Genomic DNA, 19,908 nt, shown 5'->3' with positions numbered 1-19,908 from the left:
CACAGGTAGTTCTTAGTATAAAAATTTAACACCACCCCAGGGGCAGGGACTGTGCCACAACCCGACCTGCTGGACAGAGCTCAGCAGGCCAGAGAAGGAATGTGACAGAGCACAGTGCCTGTGCTGGTGCCATGGCTGCTCACCTGCGTGCCTGCTGGAGCCAGGAGTCATCCACGGGCGGGGGAGCAGGGGTGGACACGGTGCTGGTGCTGATGTCCCCGATGATGGCCAGCGCCTCCTGCAGCGCCTGGTACATGCGCAGGGTCTCGTCCCGCCGCTGCGCCTGCTCCGCCGACTCCTCCATCAGAGTGTTCTGGTCCTCAGAAGAATACAGGTGAGCCAGCAGCTCTGCATTGATAAATTCTTTTACCTGTTTCATCAATGAGAAAAATGCATGTATTTTATGACTGGCTTTTCACAAATATTCAAATGAATAGTATATGTGTTATGTCAGAAAGTTGTGCTGTATTAATTCTCTTAAGTAGTGTGTTAAATATAGTTTTAGGTTATAACATAATGCTAAAATAGAAACTATGCTATGTAGGATACTTTTTTTAAAGAAAGGACTCACACTGAGATAGCAGCCACAGGACACCTGAATCTTTCAGAGAAAGAGAATTTATTGCTCCCTTATCAGGAGAAATGAACTTCTTCCTGCCTCACTCAGCCCTGAGACGCCATCAGGATTCAGAGGAAGAAGCTGACACTGCCCAGACAGAATCCTGTGTTTGAATGGAATTTATGCATCATGGACGAGGTGTATGAATATGCAACAATTTTGCCCTTAAGGGTTAATCCTCTGTTAACGTGGGTCCTTCTTCAGGCTTATTTTGCCCAGGAAGAGGTACCCAGCCTGTCTGTAACTCTTTGTTTCTATTGTCTCATATTGTCCTAATCCAAATTGTCCAAATTTTTATTACTCTAATTATATTGCTATTTTTATAACCATTTCATTACTATTAAACTTTAAAAATTTTAAAAACAAGTGATTGGCATCTTTCACAATCAGACAGAAAATAAAATAATCCAAACCACCAAAGAAATAAACAAAAGTCTTTATGGAAAATACAATGCTGAACAAATATAGGGGAGATCAATGGAAGCAGGAGATTGAATCACTTTCTCTTACTACATTACACCAGCTCTGCTGCAATTCTGCATCTCTGAGGTGACACCTCTGCTTACACTTCATTTCCCAACAGCTCCCAGGAGCCAGCTGCCATTTTGGGCTATTTCTAAAGGGCTGACTGGGAGGTAAATGGCAGTACCATCAGATATAAATTCCCCAGGGAATGGGAATTTTCAGGCTTTATGACATACCTGTCAATTACTTTCTTAGCAACAATTTACCTGACTGTAGACAGTGTCTTTCATTTGCAGCAAGTCTATCAGATTCTGAATAACCCATCCACACACATTCAAACTGAAGGGAGAAGTCTCCAAGTAATCTAACTTAATATATTGATTTCCTGCTATGCCTGCCCTGGCTATGGAAACCTGGGCCACATTAAGAGACATAAAAAGCTAGAGGTACACTGATTAAATAAGACTGTGGTAAATAGACCAACTGCTGACCTACTAAATCCTTGCATTTGAGACTTGGTGCTGTTCTGATCTATTTCTCATCTGGTGCTTTGCTCCATAAAGCTTTTTTGAGCTGGAGATAGCGATGATAATACATTCCCAGGATTCTGATTACATAAACCTGAGCTCCATTTGCTCATGGGTTTGTGCTAGTTTTGTGATTTAAAGGCTGACAGTGAGACTAAGGCAATGTTTGTGTTTAGACAAGGTCAGTGAGAGCAGTGAGCCAGCACAGCCAAGGGACCCTTTCTGGTCACCAGCAACGAGCAGGCAGCCAGGACAGAGCTCAGAAGGAAACAAAACCACATCGCCTGGGCTTGGCTGTCATTTCCCATTCACGTATGACAGGAGATGCACAAATTCTTAGCAAAGCCTGCAACATTTTTCCATGAGTTTCATGCTGTTTTCCAGTAGATGGTACTGATCAAGAGCCAGAGTACACTACTCTCCTTGTGATTGCCAAAAACTCCACATTAAAAACAGATATCACAGTTAAACAGCATCACATTCTGCTTGATGAAATGAGCATTTTAATGGCATCACTTCAAAAAAAGAAGTCCTAAAATTAGATTAAGGCCAGAACTGATTGTAAAGGCATTGTTAAACCACAAATATCTGTTTGAAAAAAATCAGCCTGTGACAATTATCATGAGAGGTCCCTGTCTGTCACTGGCAGAGGATTTGAGTAACTCCCTCCTCTGGAAAGGGAAGACTGCTGTGTTAAGGATGGATCTTGGATCAGCCTCCTGCCCTCCTATGCTGTACTAGACAGAGGAAGATCTTCCACCAGAGCCACTTCCTCCAGCTTGGAAATGGAGGGAAAAGTGATGCTTACTCATGTTTGCTCCTTTCTGGAAAGCAGACTCACAGGAATGGTTTAAAACATTTTCCTTCACAGACCTGCAGTCAAAGCTGAACCATAGCAAGCATCCAAATGCCAGTGCCCCAAATCTGCCCTGGCACCCTGAAATGGGGCAAGGTGGGCTTGGAACCTCCTCAGTGGCAAGACAACACATGGCACTGCCTCAAATGCAAACACAACCCATTCCTGGACCTGCAGTCTGGCAGTAACAAGTCCTGTGGAGTTTTTCTCCTCAGCTGAGATCAGTATCAGCACTGTTTATGGAGCATACACTGACTACTCTTAAGACCACCCCTCTTGTATAATCCAGGATACCAAGGCACCATGAAATACAAACTTGTGTATGTGTTTTTTGTTTGGGCATGTTTGAATTGGTAATGGTAACTCAATGCTGTTCTGTGTGGTAAATGTATTTTCTTTTAAGGTAATCAACATCCACCCTAGGGGAAGAACAAGGGATGCACTTGGAACACAACAATGTAGGCTTAGGCCCCAAAATATGCTCAGGGACAGCATGTAATTATTTTCTGTACACTGAGTTTGAATCTGATACTTTCCTTGAATTCTAAGTACTTGTTTATGGGCCCACAAAGTGGAAAGGAAGTTCTAGGAAAACTTGGGAGGTTGCAATTGTCATGGAAACAAATTCCTTGGGATCGATTTGTTTCCAGAGTTTTGGAGGCAACATGATGGGGCAGCAGAAAATACAGAATATGTTGATTAAGGGGGAGAGAAAGTGTTTTCACTTAACTCCTGGTCTATGGGTTGGACTTATGAATACTCCAAGGAACACACACAACTTCACAGGACCCACCTTCAATCACAGCTCCACTCCTTTCCAGATCTTTGCACTATCTTTTGGCAGGGCTCAGCACTCTTGATTCAGCCATTTCTTTTTCTTTTCAATAGCCCTGATTTTTAAAAATTGCTATTTTATCTATTGTTTTCAATATGGTATTTTACTGCCTATGCTGTACAGAAAGAAATTCATTAATGCTTCTATGTCACTTTTCACAGTTCTTTAAAATGTTTGGATTCTTTGCCCCAGATTTAACCTCTAGGATGGAGGTGTAGGCCTCAGCTCACTAGGAAGCCCAAATGCAGCTTGGGACGATGAGGTCAGCTGAAAGCTTGGTGATATTTTAAGTGTGTGGTTTCTGTGTGCCAGTCTGGCAGGCTTTATCAGTGTCACCAACAGCTGATGAGACTGAAAGCACAAAATCTCACAGTAATCTACTTCTGAGAGAGAAGCACACACTTCAGAGACCCCTAAACGGTTCCAGATGAGGAGGTGAGTGGCAGAAAATTTAATGTAAGCTTTCAAAAGCAACTGCTCACTGAGCTCTGCTGTTTATGAAATGAAAGCTAAACCCCAGCCTTTCCAAGGGCACTGGAGATAGGCTAAGTCAAAGCAGTGAGCTGCTAGCAATGATCTGGAAAGAGCAGTGAGGACACACACTCAACTTCTGAAGTCTAGAGCAGGGCTGATTTCCAGAAAAAAAAGGCTGTTCCATTGTTCCCATGGTTTTTTGTAAAAACTCACCCATGACTAGAGCATTACTTACATTCTGACTCCCCTAAACCTGAAGAAGTTTAATGAAAAATCTCTTGCCCTCATGCAAAAATTCTGCTCGTATTAAATGTACGAGGAAATCCCACTGAAATTTCCTGTCCAACCACCTAACTCTTAAGTGCAACACAAATTCCACAGGGCTAATGAAATCCATCAGATGAAGGCTAGAGGTGGCTCTGAGTCAAAAGTAAATGCTACCTTCTAATCACATTTGCCTCCCAGCATATTGCACTGGTAAAGGCTGAGTGGTTTGATGACCTCTCAGAACTAGCAGGGGCTCTGGGTCCCATCAGTAATTTGTATGGCAGCAGTGGCACTAATATTAAGCTCAGTTTTCAACAAGGTCCATTCAGAACTCTGTGAAGGCTGAGATCCCACTGCAGTGGAAAAACAACAGTATCTCAAAGCTGGTTTTAACCAAATAATCTTCAGATCTAAGAAAGACACACACAATAAATCAACCAACCACATCTGCTTATCTAAACAACAGTGTCCAAAGCTTCCAGATTTATTCCTTGGAAATGGTAACCTGAAAATATAAAGAAACCCAAACAAAATAAGAACTGCTTTATGAACCCTGACAAAGGCCTGCAGATGGAAAACCAAGGAAGCACAACTCTGCTCTACTGCTCTCACAGGCTGCCCACACCAAGCTCCCACTTCCTCTTCCTGTTATATCAAAAGCAAGACATCAAATAAAAACCAAAATAAAACCACCTTGATTTACCTTTAAATAATAACTTATGTTCTGATTAAGATGTAAATGAATTCTTTAGGATTTTGGGATAAGCACTCAAGGCAGTGTGCCACCCTTTGAGAAGGCTGCAGAACTTCCAAGTACTATGGAATATTGGAATATTTTATCCACGAGTGTGACATTAATTCTTCTCTTTAGTAGCTGCTGTTGCTGCTGTGTTCCAGAGGGGTGTTTGAGAGTGAGAGATCTGACAGACACATTGAACTGATTTAGAACTGTGGCTGCTACTTACATTATTGATCATGAGGTGCATGATTGTTTTCGGGATCAGATCTCGGATACATTTGTTAATAATGGACATGTAGGAGTCCACAAGATTTCGAATTGTCTCCACCTGTCTTTCCAGCTGGGGGTCCATTGAAAAATTATCTGCTTGGCCATTCTCTTCAGTTTCAGTCTACAAAGAAGAAAAAAAAAAAGCCTTTCAGATTGAAGTAAACTTGAAACATATTGGGGGAAAAACCTCTGGACTTACACTGTAGTAATCCAGCAACATAACTCATACAAACACTATCCACAGGTTAAAATATGAAGTCTTGGCTTGTTTAACAGTAGAGTTCAGCATCATGAAATTTGGACCTTTAAAGTTTAATGCCAAATGAGACCTTTTGCACAAAGCACATGTACGTATTTCTACACAAATTTGTAATTTTATGTTAAAGAAAGTTTTCGGACAAAGATGCACAGTGGTAAATGTCACACCAAGAAATTATTTCAGATCACTTACTGCAAAACTTATTATCAAATCTTTTACCATTCACATTCAGCCAGCTGGACCCATACAAGAAAGCAGCACCATAAGTCTGGATTTTTAATTTTACCCTTCTGTGGGTTAAACCCACCTTTGTTATTTAAAGCTGACTTATTTGTGACAAATTTTGCAGTTCAGTCTCCAACCTGTTAGATGTGAATAGCACCTATATAAACAAAGGGATTATAAAAGATAACAGCAAAAGAATCATTGCTTCCAATGCTCAAGGCTGAATTATATATTTGTGGTCTCTTTTTCACTGGATAGAAAAAAAACTTCTTTGTATGCAAACAGCTGACCTAATTAAATACCAGGAACCTTAACTGGAAGCTAAAAGGCCTATACTTTGTCTCAGTCTGGCCTGTATAAATATAGGAAAACCTAAAAGAAAAATAGTAACCTTTTGGTGAAAATCAAACTGCTGTCTGAGGCTTGCAGATTCCCAAAGAATGGAATTTCTACCCAGAGAGTACAAAGAACAACATTCCCCAAACTCTGATATCAAACTTCTCCCTGAAAACAACTGCCAGAGCATTAATAGCACAAACTGTAAAATCTAAATCTGAGTACCTGAGTATGCTTCTGTGGGTACCTAGAAACATAAAATCATTGACCCACAACGTGCTTTTGGTTTTGACTTCAGCCAAAGTGCTCCAGCCTTGCAGCTGATGTTGTTCCAACCCCCCTTGCAGGCAGGGACGTCTCCCACCACACCAGGCTGCTCAGTTCCCCATCCAGCCTGGCCTTGGACATGAGAAACACAAAGAAACAGAAAGCACTTGCAAAAACTGAAGAAGCCAACAAGGAGAATGAGTTGTGTATCAGCCAGAGCCCTGCCAGGACAGCTCCATTTACAACAGAGCTTTTAGCTAAAATTGGCACATGGCTGGTGCTTTAAACATTTCTGGAGCAGCTGAGATCAGTATCAAACCCACCAGTGAAAGGCCATTAGAGCTAAATATGCAAACATGTCACCAAAGAGGCTTCTCCCTGCAGGAAACTGGGCCAAGAAGGGACTCCTGGTTTCATGTCCTGGTGCAGGCTCTGCTTCTGCTCATGCAGCATTGCCAGGGAGAGCACTTGGAACCTTTTCAACTACAGCTTGGTCAGTCCAGGCTAAATGAAATGGAATGTTTGTCATGTGTTAAATTCTAGTTTTGTTAAGAAATGTACCTTTTAGAAACAAAACTGAGTGTTTGTAAAAGAACTTTCAAAAGTACGGGTGAATTACTGGAAAAGCAGCAGATCTTTACAAACAATTAGCTGTGCTTCCTAAAAATCCTGTGACTGTGGAGGACACTGAAGGGGCTCTTGATGAAAACAGGGTTTTCAATGCTGTAATATTGGTAGACACCACCTTAAAAACCTTAATCTTTTTGTTAATAAACTGCATGTAGGCAAAAGTCTCAGTGCAAAGACTATTTTCCTTAGCCTCCATGTCTAAAGAAAAACTAACGGTAATTTTCCCTGTGAAATACCAAAGAAATAAAAAATCATACATCTCTCATATATCTGCGGATTTTAACCAACTACAGACCAAAATGCCCCCTTCCAAGTTCCCCCGTATTTGACATCTATTCTCTTTCTTTTCTTCTTTGCTGTCTATATAAAGTGCAGTTTATTCATGTATTTTTTCCCTTTTATTTTTTTTTCTCTTTAAATTACAGATTGCAATAAGATTCCTAACTGGCTAAGCAGCAAAGTGACAGATGTTTATCATTATCCTCATCAAGAGAATGTAAAGTAAAAATAGTAATTTGTCTCTGATCTTTCAGGCAAAGAGTAATAGTCTCTTGTTTGAAACTAACAGAGCTGACTTCATACTGTTGATTTATTTTCTCTGAAATCAAAAAAGATCAATCTTTCATTACTTTACAGTAATTTATTATGAAAGCTTCTGGCCATAGTATTTCTAATGATTTGATGTCTCAACTGAAGGCTTTTCGTGCCAGAAACCATCTTGTTTGCATGGCATCATGCAGATGGAAATCTGCTTCCAGCAGGTTTCTGTGCCCTCCAGGACCCCTCCAAGCATTAGAAACCTTTCTCTGCTCAGCTGCCTCAGCTCTGTGCCAACAGCAGAAGCCAGAAATGAGGGTGCCTGGCAAGGCTGGGCATCCCAAGTGACAGAGATGCCCTATTCCACCTCCAGGCCATTGTTTCACAGCAGCTCTCGTCTCTGTGAGCCTCACAGTGACCCCACCTTCAGCGCAGGTCACCCCTCAGCCCCTGTCCCTGTTTCTTACAGCATGGCTCCTGCAGTGAAAGCCTGCTCAGGGAATAAACCCAAAGCAGAGCACAGGAGCAAACCCTGCCAGTCTCTGCCCACTGCTACCAGCATGGCCAGGCTGAGCAGGAAGGGGGAACAAAGAAGGTGCAAACAGCTTTCCATGCCTCCTTTCCCAGCCAAGGCAGCCCAGTCCTTTCAGCTCCTCATCCCCAAGCCAGAACTCACCAGTTCCAACAGCAAGTGTTAAGTGACAGCACATGAATCTGGACTAGGTTTTTAGTCAGTTGACTCTTGCTTAATGCTGCTATTAATTGTTGACAGGAATGGAATATTACTACTTCAAAGGAATGCAAGTGCAATTACTTTAGGGAGTTCTGTAAACCTCCAACAAAGAAAGCTAAGGAAGAAGCTAGAGTGCTAAAAAACAGGTAAAAGAAATGAATTCATCTGGGAAAACTCTAAATCAGAGTATGTGATGGAAACACACCAGGGCTACAAAGAAGCAACAGGTAAAAAAACCACAGATGAAGAGAAGGTAAGGTGGGAGCCAAGGGGGTGCGTCCATGTACCCTTCCACACACCCCCAGACATCCTTCCCTTCTGCTCCCTGCACTTTAGAAGACTAAAAATATAGATCCCTTGCACTCTGCTGTGGGCTCACCTGTCTGAAGCTGCTCTGGGATCCCTGCAGAAAAAGGTGCTACTGAAACCCAAGGTACAGCTCTGCTGCTCTCCAGCTTCCCTGCATGCACACACCTGTACTGAGAATGTGCTAAGGATTAACTAATGGGTCCTACAAGAGCAGACTAAAAACTGCCTGTGAAATCCAAAAATCCAAACCACTGAAGTTTGTGGGAATTTTACTGTTGGCTGCAGTGGGAAGAGGATTTCATCATTTCTACCACAAAAGTTATCGATCTTCTGAAGATTGTGAGCTCTCTGCTGCAAGAGGAATGATTTAGTGTGGTACTGGGGATGCAGTGCAATCCAAAACAAAGGAGTAATACCTTAGGATATCAGGGTAATTTTTCTGATTGTAGAAATTATAAGCAAGTTCAAGAATGTCCCAAGGAAATTTAATGAAAAGTGATTCCTTTTGAAATTCACAGCAAAACTGGGTAACGCACTGAAAACAGTCTTGAGCTGGCCACACAGAGAGAGCAATACTTCTAATTTCCATGATTTCATTACATTCAGGGCAGCTGCCAGCATATTTAAGAATGTCTTGTATAACATTCCTGATGTCAGTTCCAAGAAGGAGCATTTGTCTGGCATTTTCATTAGAGAAGTGTATCAACCAATTTTCTCTAATCAAAAAGGCATTCTATTAACAGTGACCAGGAGGAAGCAGACTGGAAGGTGACTGACTCAAGGGTAAAAATCAGAGCAGCAGCAAAGCAATGCTCTGTGCAGTACAAAATACGTCCATGGCTGCAGTAAGAAATTGCTCATTTAAAAGCTGCTTTCAGCTCTTTCATTTACAGTTCCAAAGTTCACAACAGCAACAACCACCTGAGAATTAATTATTCCAGGCAGATTGCATTTATGTTTTAATTCACAGCTGCTGAAAATACATATAAAATCTATTTTATGTATCCCTGTCCAAGTAAGTTTTTCTTTAATGCCCCAACACTCAGCACACTGCAGTTGTCCTAACGCCCCCTGCTTTTCCCTAAATCTTTACAATTGATTCTCTCTTCATTGCAGTTAGATGCTGGATATGTAATTTAGCTAAGATCCTCTCAGCTGTACATAGTGTGCCTTTTGCCAGAGGACTGCTGAAACCACATGATGGCTTCACACAGTGAGGTTTTCTTACTGGAAGGAACCACAAGTAAATGACAATAGATTACTTTTGTGTATTTACAACAAAGCAAGCAGCAGAAAAAGAACACTTCCCGGGCAGCTTGGAAGCTGTCCTTTTCCCTCACAGAGGGTGACTTTGCCACTCCCTTCCATGCTTTCAGCATGTCCTGACTTTGTACTGCTGTTCCCTTTACTGAGCCACCCACAGGCTGCCCCTTTCAGCTGCTGTGCCTTCATTAGCAGCCTGGAGCTGCTCTGAGCAGAGGTTATGATCTGGCTTTCCCTCACACACAGCATCTCTCTCACTTCATAACCCCCAGAAGAATGATACACCCTAGTGCAGTTGGGTTCACGAGTGTTTCACTCCCTGGATTAGCTTAAATAATCATTTATTCCTGTTCTTCTCTGTGGCTACAGACATTGCCCAGGACAGACCATGAGCTAAATCCTCCTGCTCCCCAGGTACCTCCAGGCCTTTAACTATCCCAGACATTCCCAAACTGGCAGGCTCTCTCCCTGCCTTACTCCATGGAGAAGCTGGTTTGGAACTGTGACCCTGGGAGGAATGATGTATTACCTGAACTCCAAGAAATCTGGACTTACTTTCATCTCACAGGTTGATAACTAATCATGGCAAACCAATCCAACCTCCTTTTAGAGCAGGGATTCAGATTTTACAGGTATTAACACAGACATCACACATCTCAGAGCTCAGTAAAGCTTTCTGCCACCATCTCAAGTGACATTTTCATTAGTGGAAGTGTGCTTTCCCTGCAGTTCATGCTTGCATGCTGATTGCCATAGAAAAGCTGTCAATGGCTCGCTGGCAAAGTGGAGAACTGTACCAAGGAGACTTTTCTATGGAGTTTGGTTTATAATGTGCTTATTAAAGCCTCAGTGCTCAGGATGGTGGGTCATAGCCTGGGCCTGTTACAGGTACAGATGAGAAGAAACTGGAAGAGAGTATGAACAAGTTGGATGACAGGACACAGTTCACAATGACCTAGAGAAACAGGTTCAACATCTAAATGAGTTCATTCTGAATAGAAAGTATTTGATTTCACAGATGCTCCTCAGCTGGAAAGGACCCACAAGGATCATCAAGTCCAACTCCTGGCCCTGCACAGGACACCCCAAGAATCCCATCACGGGGTTCCTTAGGCAGGAATAAATCATTTAGATGTGAGAATGGAGCAGTTCAGCAGAAAAGGAGCTGTGTCCACAGTGCAATATAAACACAGCATGAGTCAATAATATCTTGCTGTTAAAAAATCATGACAAGAATTGTGCAGCCAGTGCTGCTTATCACACCACCAGAAATTTAAGGAACATTTTGAGAGTGTTCACATGAAGCCATTGAAGATGGGTCAGGGCTCTGTAAAGTATTCCCTGAAGGGAAAAGCTAAGATTAAATTGGGACTGATGAGTTCACAAGAAATCACTTGTGGAAGGGTAGAGATGAGCATCTTTGCAGCCAGCAAAAGATGTCAAATAAATATTTGGAACGTGTTTTATGGTAAGAAGAGTGAAGCAGGCACAGAAATAGATGGATTAGGAGAGCTGCAAATCCCTTCCAAGGATTGGAGCAGCATCCCTCAGAAAAGACCTAGGTACAGAGACTTTTCCTTGAGAAGAAGAAATAGGCAACCTCTCACATCCCTTCCATCCAGCAGGTGCTACTGGGTGCAAAGTGGTGTGAAATTACCCACAGCGCTGCAACAAGAAAAGGGATTTCTGAAATGGCAAAAAAAATTAATTACAGTATCTTCTACTTTTTCTTCTATGCAAAAATCAAGTAAAAAATAAAACCTTGCTGTGAATTGCTTTCTCCCCTCCAAGAATCTGCACTCCAATTTCACCATTTGCTGCCATGTACGTCTCTCACACAAAGGACTTTTACATAACCCTCCCTCCACTGCAAGTTTTGACTGAGGGCCAACAGCTGCTTCATGCCTTTCAGAACAGACTGCTGGACAAGCAAAAGCAGAAAGAGGCTGGCATAAGGAAAACAGCACCTTTGTTTATAAAACAAATACTACTGTGGAATTTGCAAACTTTTCAGTCAAAGAATTTCCTTGTCATAACAACGCATGAAGTGCCCCATATTTATAAGAGCACATTAGAAAAAAAAATCTAGGATATGAGATACTATTGGCATGGTATTTGCTATTATTTCAGTGTAGAAGGATGTCAGTGGGTATATTGGGAAGTCACAAACATGGTGAGTTACCCTGGAATTCATCATGATGATGATGACTCAAAGTGCAATGATTGGCCCAGATGATGTTCAGGCTGAAATTTATTGTGGATTTGTTACCAAATGCATGAAACACATTCCCAGAGCCAGCAGCCTGATCCAGCAGTGGCCATTAGTGAGGGGAACAGGATCATGTGCTGTGGAAGGAGGCAATCAATGGGTGGAGGCATCAGCCGGACATGTCAGGATTAAAGGATTAAAGCTACTGGCTGTGGAATGCAGTCCCCTAAGAACCAAAACAAATACAAATCCCGGAGTTTCTACCAAAGAGGATGAAAACAGAAAGCAAGAAAATTAGTCATCCACGAGGCTGATCAGGGAAGTATTAACAGGAAGACTGAAATCACACCTTGCCTCTCTTCTCTGGTATTTACCTCCCCTCAGCAGTAGCCATGCAAGAGAGGGTCACTAACAAAATTCTCCTAATTCCAGCAACAAGGCTCAGCTGAAGGATTCCTTTAGGAACAAGGAATTTTCTTATTCTTGAGATTAAAATGGGGCAAGTAAGTGCTCAGTGCACGGACAGGGGCTGAGTGAAATACCTTGGCTGAGATGACATGTTTAAAGTGCAGCTTACAATTTAATGTGTCTGTGTCTAAGAGCTGCACTTTTTCCACCAAATGTGATTATTTCAGTGGTAGGTACCCAGAATAATGAATTAAAATCATAATTCTGTTTGAAATTAATCCTTTACTGAACTCCTGTTCTGTGGTCCCTCCTCATTTGTTCCAGTTGAGGTGGTAACTTCTGGGTACTCAGCAGCCTGGTAGAAGTGAATGTGACTAGAGGAGGAGGAGGAGGAGGAGGAGGAGGAGGAGGAGGGCAGCAGATCCCTGTGCAGATCCCTGTGCATGCTGGGAGGGATGGGCTCGGAGGGGCCTTGCAGTGGGGGAGCTCTGTACAGCATCCAGTGCTGGGCTCTATAAATTCCAACCTTGTCTTTGATTTTTCCTTGATCTAATGCAATGTGTCCCCTGTAACTCTGCTCTTTTCCATCATTAATGGTTTCTAGGAAAATATTCTGAAATTCTGCCCTGATAAGCACCTAGACAAACTTGATGTTTCCTCTCTGAGACACAAAAGAGGACGTTAAACTGTTTTCACCCCCACATCCCTGGAGCCATGAGAAGTACCAGATCTGTCTCTGCTGGGCCAGACTAAGCCCTGGCTCACCACAAACTCAGTGCAGCACCGACAAATGATCTCCACAGTAAATGATGCAAATAAGAAATGTCAGCATGTTCCAAAATTCTTCACTTAATCTTATTGCCAGTTGTATAGTCTGGATAATCAGTAAATAAATCCCTCTAACTTTGCTCAAATCCTTAGGGGCTGAATACACAGAGAGCACTTTCTAATTCATTCTCATTAACCTTTCCAGCTCTAAACAAAGTAATTTCCTACTTCTCTTAGTGTCTGAATTTTCCACTGGCCTCTGCAACACCTGATTTAGCAGCAATGATTTCTCACTTGTGATTTCTCTTTCGAGCTGGCATTGTTCTTTTTCCTCACACATATGCTTGCTGGAATAGCACGAAACAACAAGATTTAAAACCTCCCATTCTTAAGTTTGAAGCCCCTGAAGGGAAATTGCAGTTGTGATGCCAAGGAACACAGCCGTACGTTATTCGACTTTTCCTCGGCCAGGCTGACAGCACAGGGGGAGGAAGGGAGGAAGGAAAGGGGAAGGGAGAGGAAGATGGCATTTTAATAGCACCCACACTGCTTTCACACAGTTGGATCTCTGTGCTCTGGAGCAGCACCATTTCCTTTCCCTTTGCCTCACTTTCAGCCAGCACTGCTCAGCCAGCCTCTATGGGAAGGGTTCTCAATCTTGTTTTCCCAGCATGGACCACATCACAGGGCAGAAATCTCTCTTGTGGACAACCCCCTAGCCCACCTTTTACCCCCCATTTTGACAGCCCATTACCAACCCAAGCCTTGCAGGGACCACCCCACCCACATCCCAGATGTGACTGTATGAGCCAACATTCCTGCCAGGACAAGATGGATTATCTCTCCAGCTCTTGGCCCAATTCTCAGAGTCACTGTAGTACCCACAGAAATTGCCTATCTAAAAAAAAAAAAAAATTAGTAAGAAAAAGGAAGATATTTAATCTAATTTAGTAAGTGGACACACAAGAACCAGCAGCACCTTATGTTGACAAATCTGCCTTTCCCAGATGTGAATCATATCTCAAGCATAGCTTGGCCAGAGTCCTCATCAGAACATTTCATTTGATAATTCAGGTCCCAAGATTCAAAGTTCTCATCCACATCAGTGAGTGTTCCATAAGCTCTCTGTCAGGCAGAGTGACAGTGGGCTACAAATTCTGGCAGGAACTCCTACCCCAGCAGAGCATCAATGATCACCATATCCATATTCTCCATTTAAGTTCCCCTTTAAAGCTGCAAGCAAAAATGGGACCTGCAGCATTGCTGTAGCAAAAAAGCTTCAAAACAGAGCAGAGGAGGAATTTGAAAACATGGAGCACTTTACTGAAATGTAACAAATACTTCTAAACAAAAGAAAATCAGGTATAGAGAAGCATTTTGGATTCATGCCAGAAAAACAGACATTGAAAATTCTTGGGTAAAATTATTTTCAGGGTAAGAAATGAGTTGTGAGCAACTATGCTGTACATAACATTTATGACATGGCTTCCATTTTGTATAACTATGACAAACCCCTTCTATGTATTCTATAAAAGCAGTAGAAAATCAAAGAATTTTTTTCCCTCCTAAAAATAAATTTTATTTAAGAGAAGGTGAGATTTTGGTAAGTTAATACACATGTCTGTAAACAACAAACATAAACACTTCATGTTATAAGACCACATTCCCTTTGGCACAAACCACAATGAAACTATAAAGTTTAAAGCTTAAATCACTCTGACCTCCTCTCTGTGGGGAAGGAAAAGGACATCAGTGATTAGGACTGTGACCATATGGAGTTTATCTTTGCAGTTAAAATTACCTGGCTTTGCTGTTGCCACAAACAACCTTAACTTGGCACTTCAGTTGGTTATTTCTGCAATTTAACTTTTAAAAAAAGTTAAATTACCTATTATGGTGTTTTCAGTTCAAAAGGATTTATTGGTTTTGCCCCTTCTGTCACTGATCAGCAGCAAAAGGTAAAGTCAAGACTCAAGGAAACCCTGTCCTGGTGGCAGCACAATGAGGAGAAGCAGCTCTCACACACAATCCTGAGGATTACAACTGCTTTTGTCAAGAAAAGAAAAAACTGCCCCTCCCATTAGGGCTCTCCCTCCCCTGCTCCAGGGTTTGTGCCTGCTAAGCAAAGCTGGGGGGAAGAGCCCTGGTTTAATGCATCATCCCAAGCACTGAATTGTCTCACAGTGGAGCTCCAGGCAGGAAATTTCCCTCTTCTTCCCCTATGGTTCTAAAGGTTTTCTGCAATGAAATTACTGGGAGACAGCAATATCCAGGGGCAGGCATGGAATTTGAACCCATGGCCTTCTGGCTTGGAGGTGAGACTATTCCTAACTGAGCCAAAGTGACACATACATAATATGCTTTCAAGGTTTTTAGAGAGCTCTGTCATGATTTAAAAACACTAAGTCTTTGTGGTACAAACCACAGGGCAGGAAAGAGCTGGGGCTCCCTTTTTACTGCTAATTTTAGCCAATGAATTGTTTATAATCTCCTGCAAAATACATAAAGCCTTATTCTGCCTTAAGCTAAGAGAGAACAGCCTTTCAAAACTGCTTCTTAATTATAGTGTTCCCCTGCTAGATGGGATGGAGGCAAGTTCCAAAATTGTGTCAGAGTATATGAAGTGATAAAATGAGGATGGGTGAGCTATTTTTAAACATGCTCAAAGACTTTGAGGTCAAAATCCCTGAATTTATAGCCTTGTGGCTGTATTAAAAGTCATGGACTATTAAGTCTTTTGTGGCAAGACTGGAGTATCATTTCATTTGAGACACCTCTGCCTTCAGAGCCCTATGTTCCCTCCCTCTCTGCCAAACTGGGGGGCCTGGGGAGCCACCTTGAAGCCCAGGTTATTTCCCTGCTGTAGCCAGGCTTTGGGGAGATAAAGGGGATGAGACACTTCCAGCCCAGCACATTCCCTCCTCCTCTTTTTTCCCAAGACATTCTGCAAGTGAGAGGCTTGCCTTTCCAGATGGCCAGGAAGTGAGTGGCTTAGAGAGGGCTGGAGGAATCTCAGGCAAAAGCACATAATTGCTCCTTACTCTGCCCAGTCTGGAAACCCAAACCAGCCCCAGGCCTGCTGGTATTTGCTCAGCACAGTTGTGTTTCCCATCTGAAGAGGGCAGCTGGGCACCTGCTGCTGCCCAGGAACACTCAGGTTTAGCAGCAGCCATCCTGTCCTCTCCTACACAGCTTCTTCCCCAGCACAGGAAAAGGACTTGGACAGAACAAGTCCTAAAATACATTTTTGACTGTTTGGAAAATCCAGACTCGTACCAAAATCATTGTTCTACTTGTGGGAATAAACCATGCACAGGCACCAGCTGGGATGGTGGAAGGACTGGCCCTGCCTCTGCCCCCACTAGCCTGAGAGCAGCACTCCTCATCTCAGGTCTGACTCAGCATGGTAAAAGCTGTCACCTGCTGTACTCACTTTGGTTTCTTTCAGTAATGATCAATATACACCATTTCTTTTTCATAGGAAAAAGGCCACACAGTGAGAAGAAACCCAGCTGAAAGACTTTCCCTGCCTCCCAGGTTGAAGTGGAAATAACTCTCAGCCCCTTTTCACCATGCACATTCTGCATCACCTTTAGGTGTATCTTACTCTAGAGGCCAAACAAGTGGCAGCAAAGGCTTTAGGACTCTGAGGACATTGCAAAATTATTGGCACCATTTGCATTGGTTATTTTCTAACTGAGGAAAGGTTTTATGGGAAGCCACTGCACAGAGAGGAGCTGCTACTTTGGAAAAGACCAGATGTAGGTTAGGAACATCAGAGGAAGACAACAGACTCTAATGCTATTTTCAGGTGAGGGGATTTGTTTGTCCAATTTTGCAATTGCATTTACCTGAGCATCATTTAAACCTGTAATTTTGTTCCATTTGGATTTCAATGCAGTGATGCATAACATAAAATACTAAAGAGCTGTGGATGGCCCAAGTGAAAGCAAAAACTAGTCAAAACAAAACTCAAATCCTTTTATAGATTGCATATGGATTTATAAAGCCATAAAACCATGGAACAAGCACAAAACAAAAGCCGTGTAAAAAAAGGTTCAGTACAAAAAAGGCCAAGTGAGGAGTTGAAAAAACCATCCAGTGTTGTTGGTTCTGTTAGGAATTAATGGACACTCATGTTTCAGTCCAAAGGAGTCACTGGAATGGGTTGTGCATTTTATCCACTAGAAGATCCCAATGCACTTATTATCATGAGAGGGTCCCCCACTTGGAGCAATGCTGGATGGATCCATGTTCCTACTTGGGTATTCTGCACACATTTCATATTTTAACAAATTCATGGTATTAGTCCATCCTATAAGTATTAAAGTCAAATTCTTTCACAACTTCCCTGTGTCAGTGTGAAAATCTGTACCATTTCAGGAGAATGTGGTGAGTTCAGGGACACTTTCTCTCCTTGAGTTAATAAGCTGTCATTCCTGGATGGATGCACCCCCCATTACTTCAAGGAGAATTGCTCCTTTCAGGAATGGGGCCTGATCCATCCTCAACCACAGCCTCCAGGAATCTCCTTCCCAGTACCCACTGGCATTTACTTAGGACTACAACTGCTTCCTTACATTTCTGGAGTGGCAAAACCACTTTGAATGCTTTTCCTACAGGTGTCCTTCACGAGATTGATTTTCAGGCACAAAGAATTCCTTAACTCCTCACTGCAGCACAAATCATCCTCCAGCTCCATCCTGCACTCCTGCATCCCACTCTGCTCCCAGCCAAACCCCTGCTAGAATTCCCACTGAGTTTAATAGTCCTGTCCTATTCCCCCCAACTCCTAACTGAGGTTAATTTCTTTTCTCCAAATATAAACAGAAACCAGCAGGTAAAAAAGTTTTGTCTAATGTGGCACTAAGGCTGTGGAATTTACTCCCATGTGAGAATGGCACAATAAAGTCATTTGTTTAAAAGTAAATTGAAAACATTCCAGTCTTCTCAGGCTTACAACTATTAACTTTGGTTTCTGCACAGCACTGTAGAATGTCTGGCATCAAAGACACTTTGTACATTGCACTGAACTTGCACTGGACACTGTTAGTGGGCCATTAATCACAGCAAACAAAGATCCCATGCAAACACAAAAATTACTGATTTTTCCCATGTTCAGCATGGCCTAGCAAAGGTTAACACCACAGCTGCTGGATACTGCACATTTTGAGGCATGGAGTGTTGACAAGGCATCTGAGAACGTGCAGATTTTCCAACTAATAATTACGTATTCCACATGAAACAATTCTTATTTGTGCCTAATGCTGTCCAGAATGAGCCAGACACCTACCTCAGCATGAACTAGCACAACTTCAATTCAGGTGCCTACAAAAGCATGTCCCTCTTTCCCCCACACACAGATAGGATGTGTGAGTGCAGGGGCACGGGGTAGCGGCAAGAAAATGGAGAGGATGTGATCCAAGGTTCACAGGAAGCACTGCTGGAGGAAGGGAGGGCTTATGGAAACAGGCACTGAGATCAACTTGCCTGAGGGAATGTGGAAGAGGAATGGGAACTGAACCAGAGAAAAATGAAAGAATCTGAAAACAAAAACCACTCAGTGGCCAGAGAAGCAGCAAAGGAAGCACAGGAGAAAGACCATGGTCTGGAAACACAGGCTGTGTTTCAGGGTGCAGTTCACTGATAATGGCAAAGGAGAAAATGCTGTGGCACAGGAGTGTGAATTACTGGCACTCACAGGCAGTTTTCTGTCATCCAGAGCAGGGCAGGGGAAAGCCTGAGCCATCTGCCTTGAAGCTTCCTGGCTGACAGGATGATTGCGATTGGGCTCCTCAGACTACAGACAAAATTCTTGTACCAGCTTTCTCAGGTCAAAGAAACCTTACTGCAAAATCATCATTCTCTCCTAACCAGGGCAGGAGATGTGAATTGAAGCAGTGAGGGAATAAATTGCTACCTTCAGAAAAAAAACCCCAAAACAAACCAAAACCCACACCAAAAAACCACCACCACCAAAAACTCAAAAAACCCCAAAAAACAACACAACCAACCCCCCCAACCCAAAAAAACCCCACAAAAACCCCTAAAAACACTCCAAAAAATCCCAAACCAAACAAGAAACCTCAGCCATCAGCTCCCAGTAATGCAGCAGCTCCCGCTGCTGCCCATGGAGTGGGTGCAGGATCACAGCATGAAGGTACCAGCATGGTACCCAAACTCAACAAAATGAGAAGAAAATTGATGCAAGTACAGGCTTGTTAGTCAAGCCATGACTGTATGCAAGGCTTTTAAACATGCTTCTAAAGAGCTTAGATCTTAAATAAAATTTAAAAAAAGAAAAATAATGATGGCAGAGCTTGCCAAACTCAGTAAGTTAACTGATTTTGCTGACTAAAGAAAACTTGACAGATCTTTGGTTCAGCAAAGGGATACCCTTAGGAGACTGGCAAATAAGCTTATAAAGATGAGTATTAATGAAAGAATAGTGCAGTACAACAACTCTCTAACAGATAAATAAGTTATAATGTGGAAAGAAAAACTAGCAGCCTTGAAGGATTTGTTTAATGTGGAAAGAAGAACAAGCAGCCTTGAAGGATTTAATCATCAAAGGGTTGAATGGATGGGTCTTACTGAAATAAAATAGCATAAACTTGCCAGTTAAATTTGATTCTGCCCATTAGACAGAATTGTGAGGTAGTGTCAACACAATGGGAGTCTGAACAGTGTCCTGGAAGACAAGGATAACTTCAAGGGTTGGGAAAACAGAAACAGGATCAAATCATAGCTGTATGCTGACAGACCAATGACAGCTGCTGCATGGACAGGGAGCTCAGCAGCTGGCAATGAAAATGGAAAGGAGAGCCCAGGCACAGCCAAGTGAGCATCAGATGATTCCAAGACACTGCTCTGAGGTGCCATGGAGGAGCACAAGTGCTGGTGGTCTCTGTT

The 19,908-nt window shown here is 42.6% G+C and overlaps 1 protein-coding gene across 5 annotated transcripts in view; it reads right to left on the bottom strand.

Moving 5' to 3' along the window:
• DNM3 (dynamin 3) overlaps nucleotides 1-19,908 on the bottom strand; it is a 172,406-nt gene that overhangs the window by 20,992 nt on the left and 131,506 nt on the right. For all 5 annotated transcript variants that reach the window (XM_066555646.1, XM_066555642.1, XM_066555645.1 and 2 more), the window contains 2 exons: nucleotides 5,009-5,173; nucleotides 144-370 (listed from right to left, as the gene is read on the bottom strand). In XM_066555646.1, the coding sequence (XP_066411743.1) occupies nucleotides 144-370; nucleotides 5,009-5,173 (392 nt within the window). The remainder of the gene's footprint in view (nucleotides 1-143; nucleotides 371-5,008; nucleotides 5,174-19,908) is intronic.

This window comes from Molothrus aeneus, chromosome 9 (assembly GCF_037042795.1).
Source record: "Molothrus aeneus isolate 106 chromosome 9, BPBGC_Maene_1.0, whole genome shotgun sequence".
Classification (NCBI taxonomy): domain Eukaryota; kingdom Metazoa; phylum Chordata; class Aves; order Passeriformes; family Icteridae; genus Molothrus; species Molothrus aeneus.
Note: the sequence above shows the minus strand (reverse complement) of the source record. Positions and strands in the feature narration are given on the sequence as shown.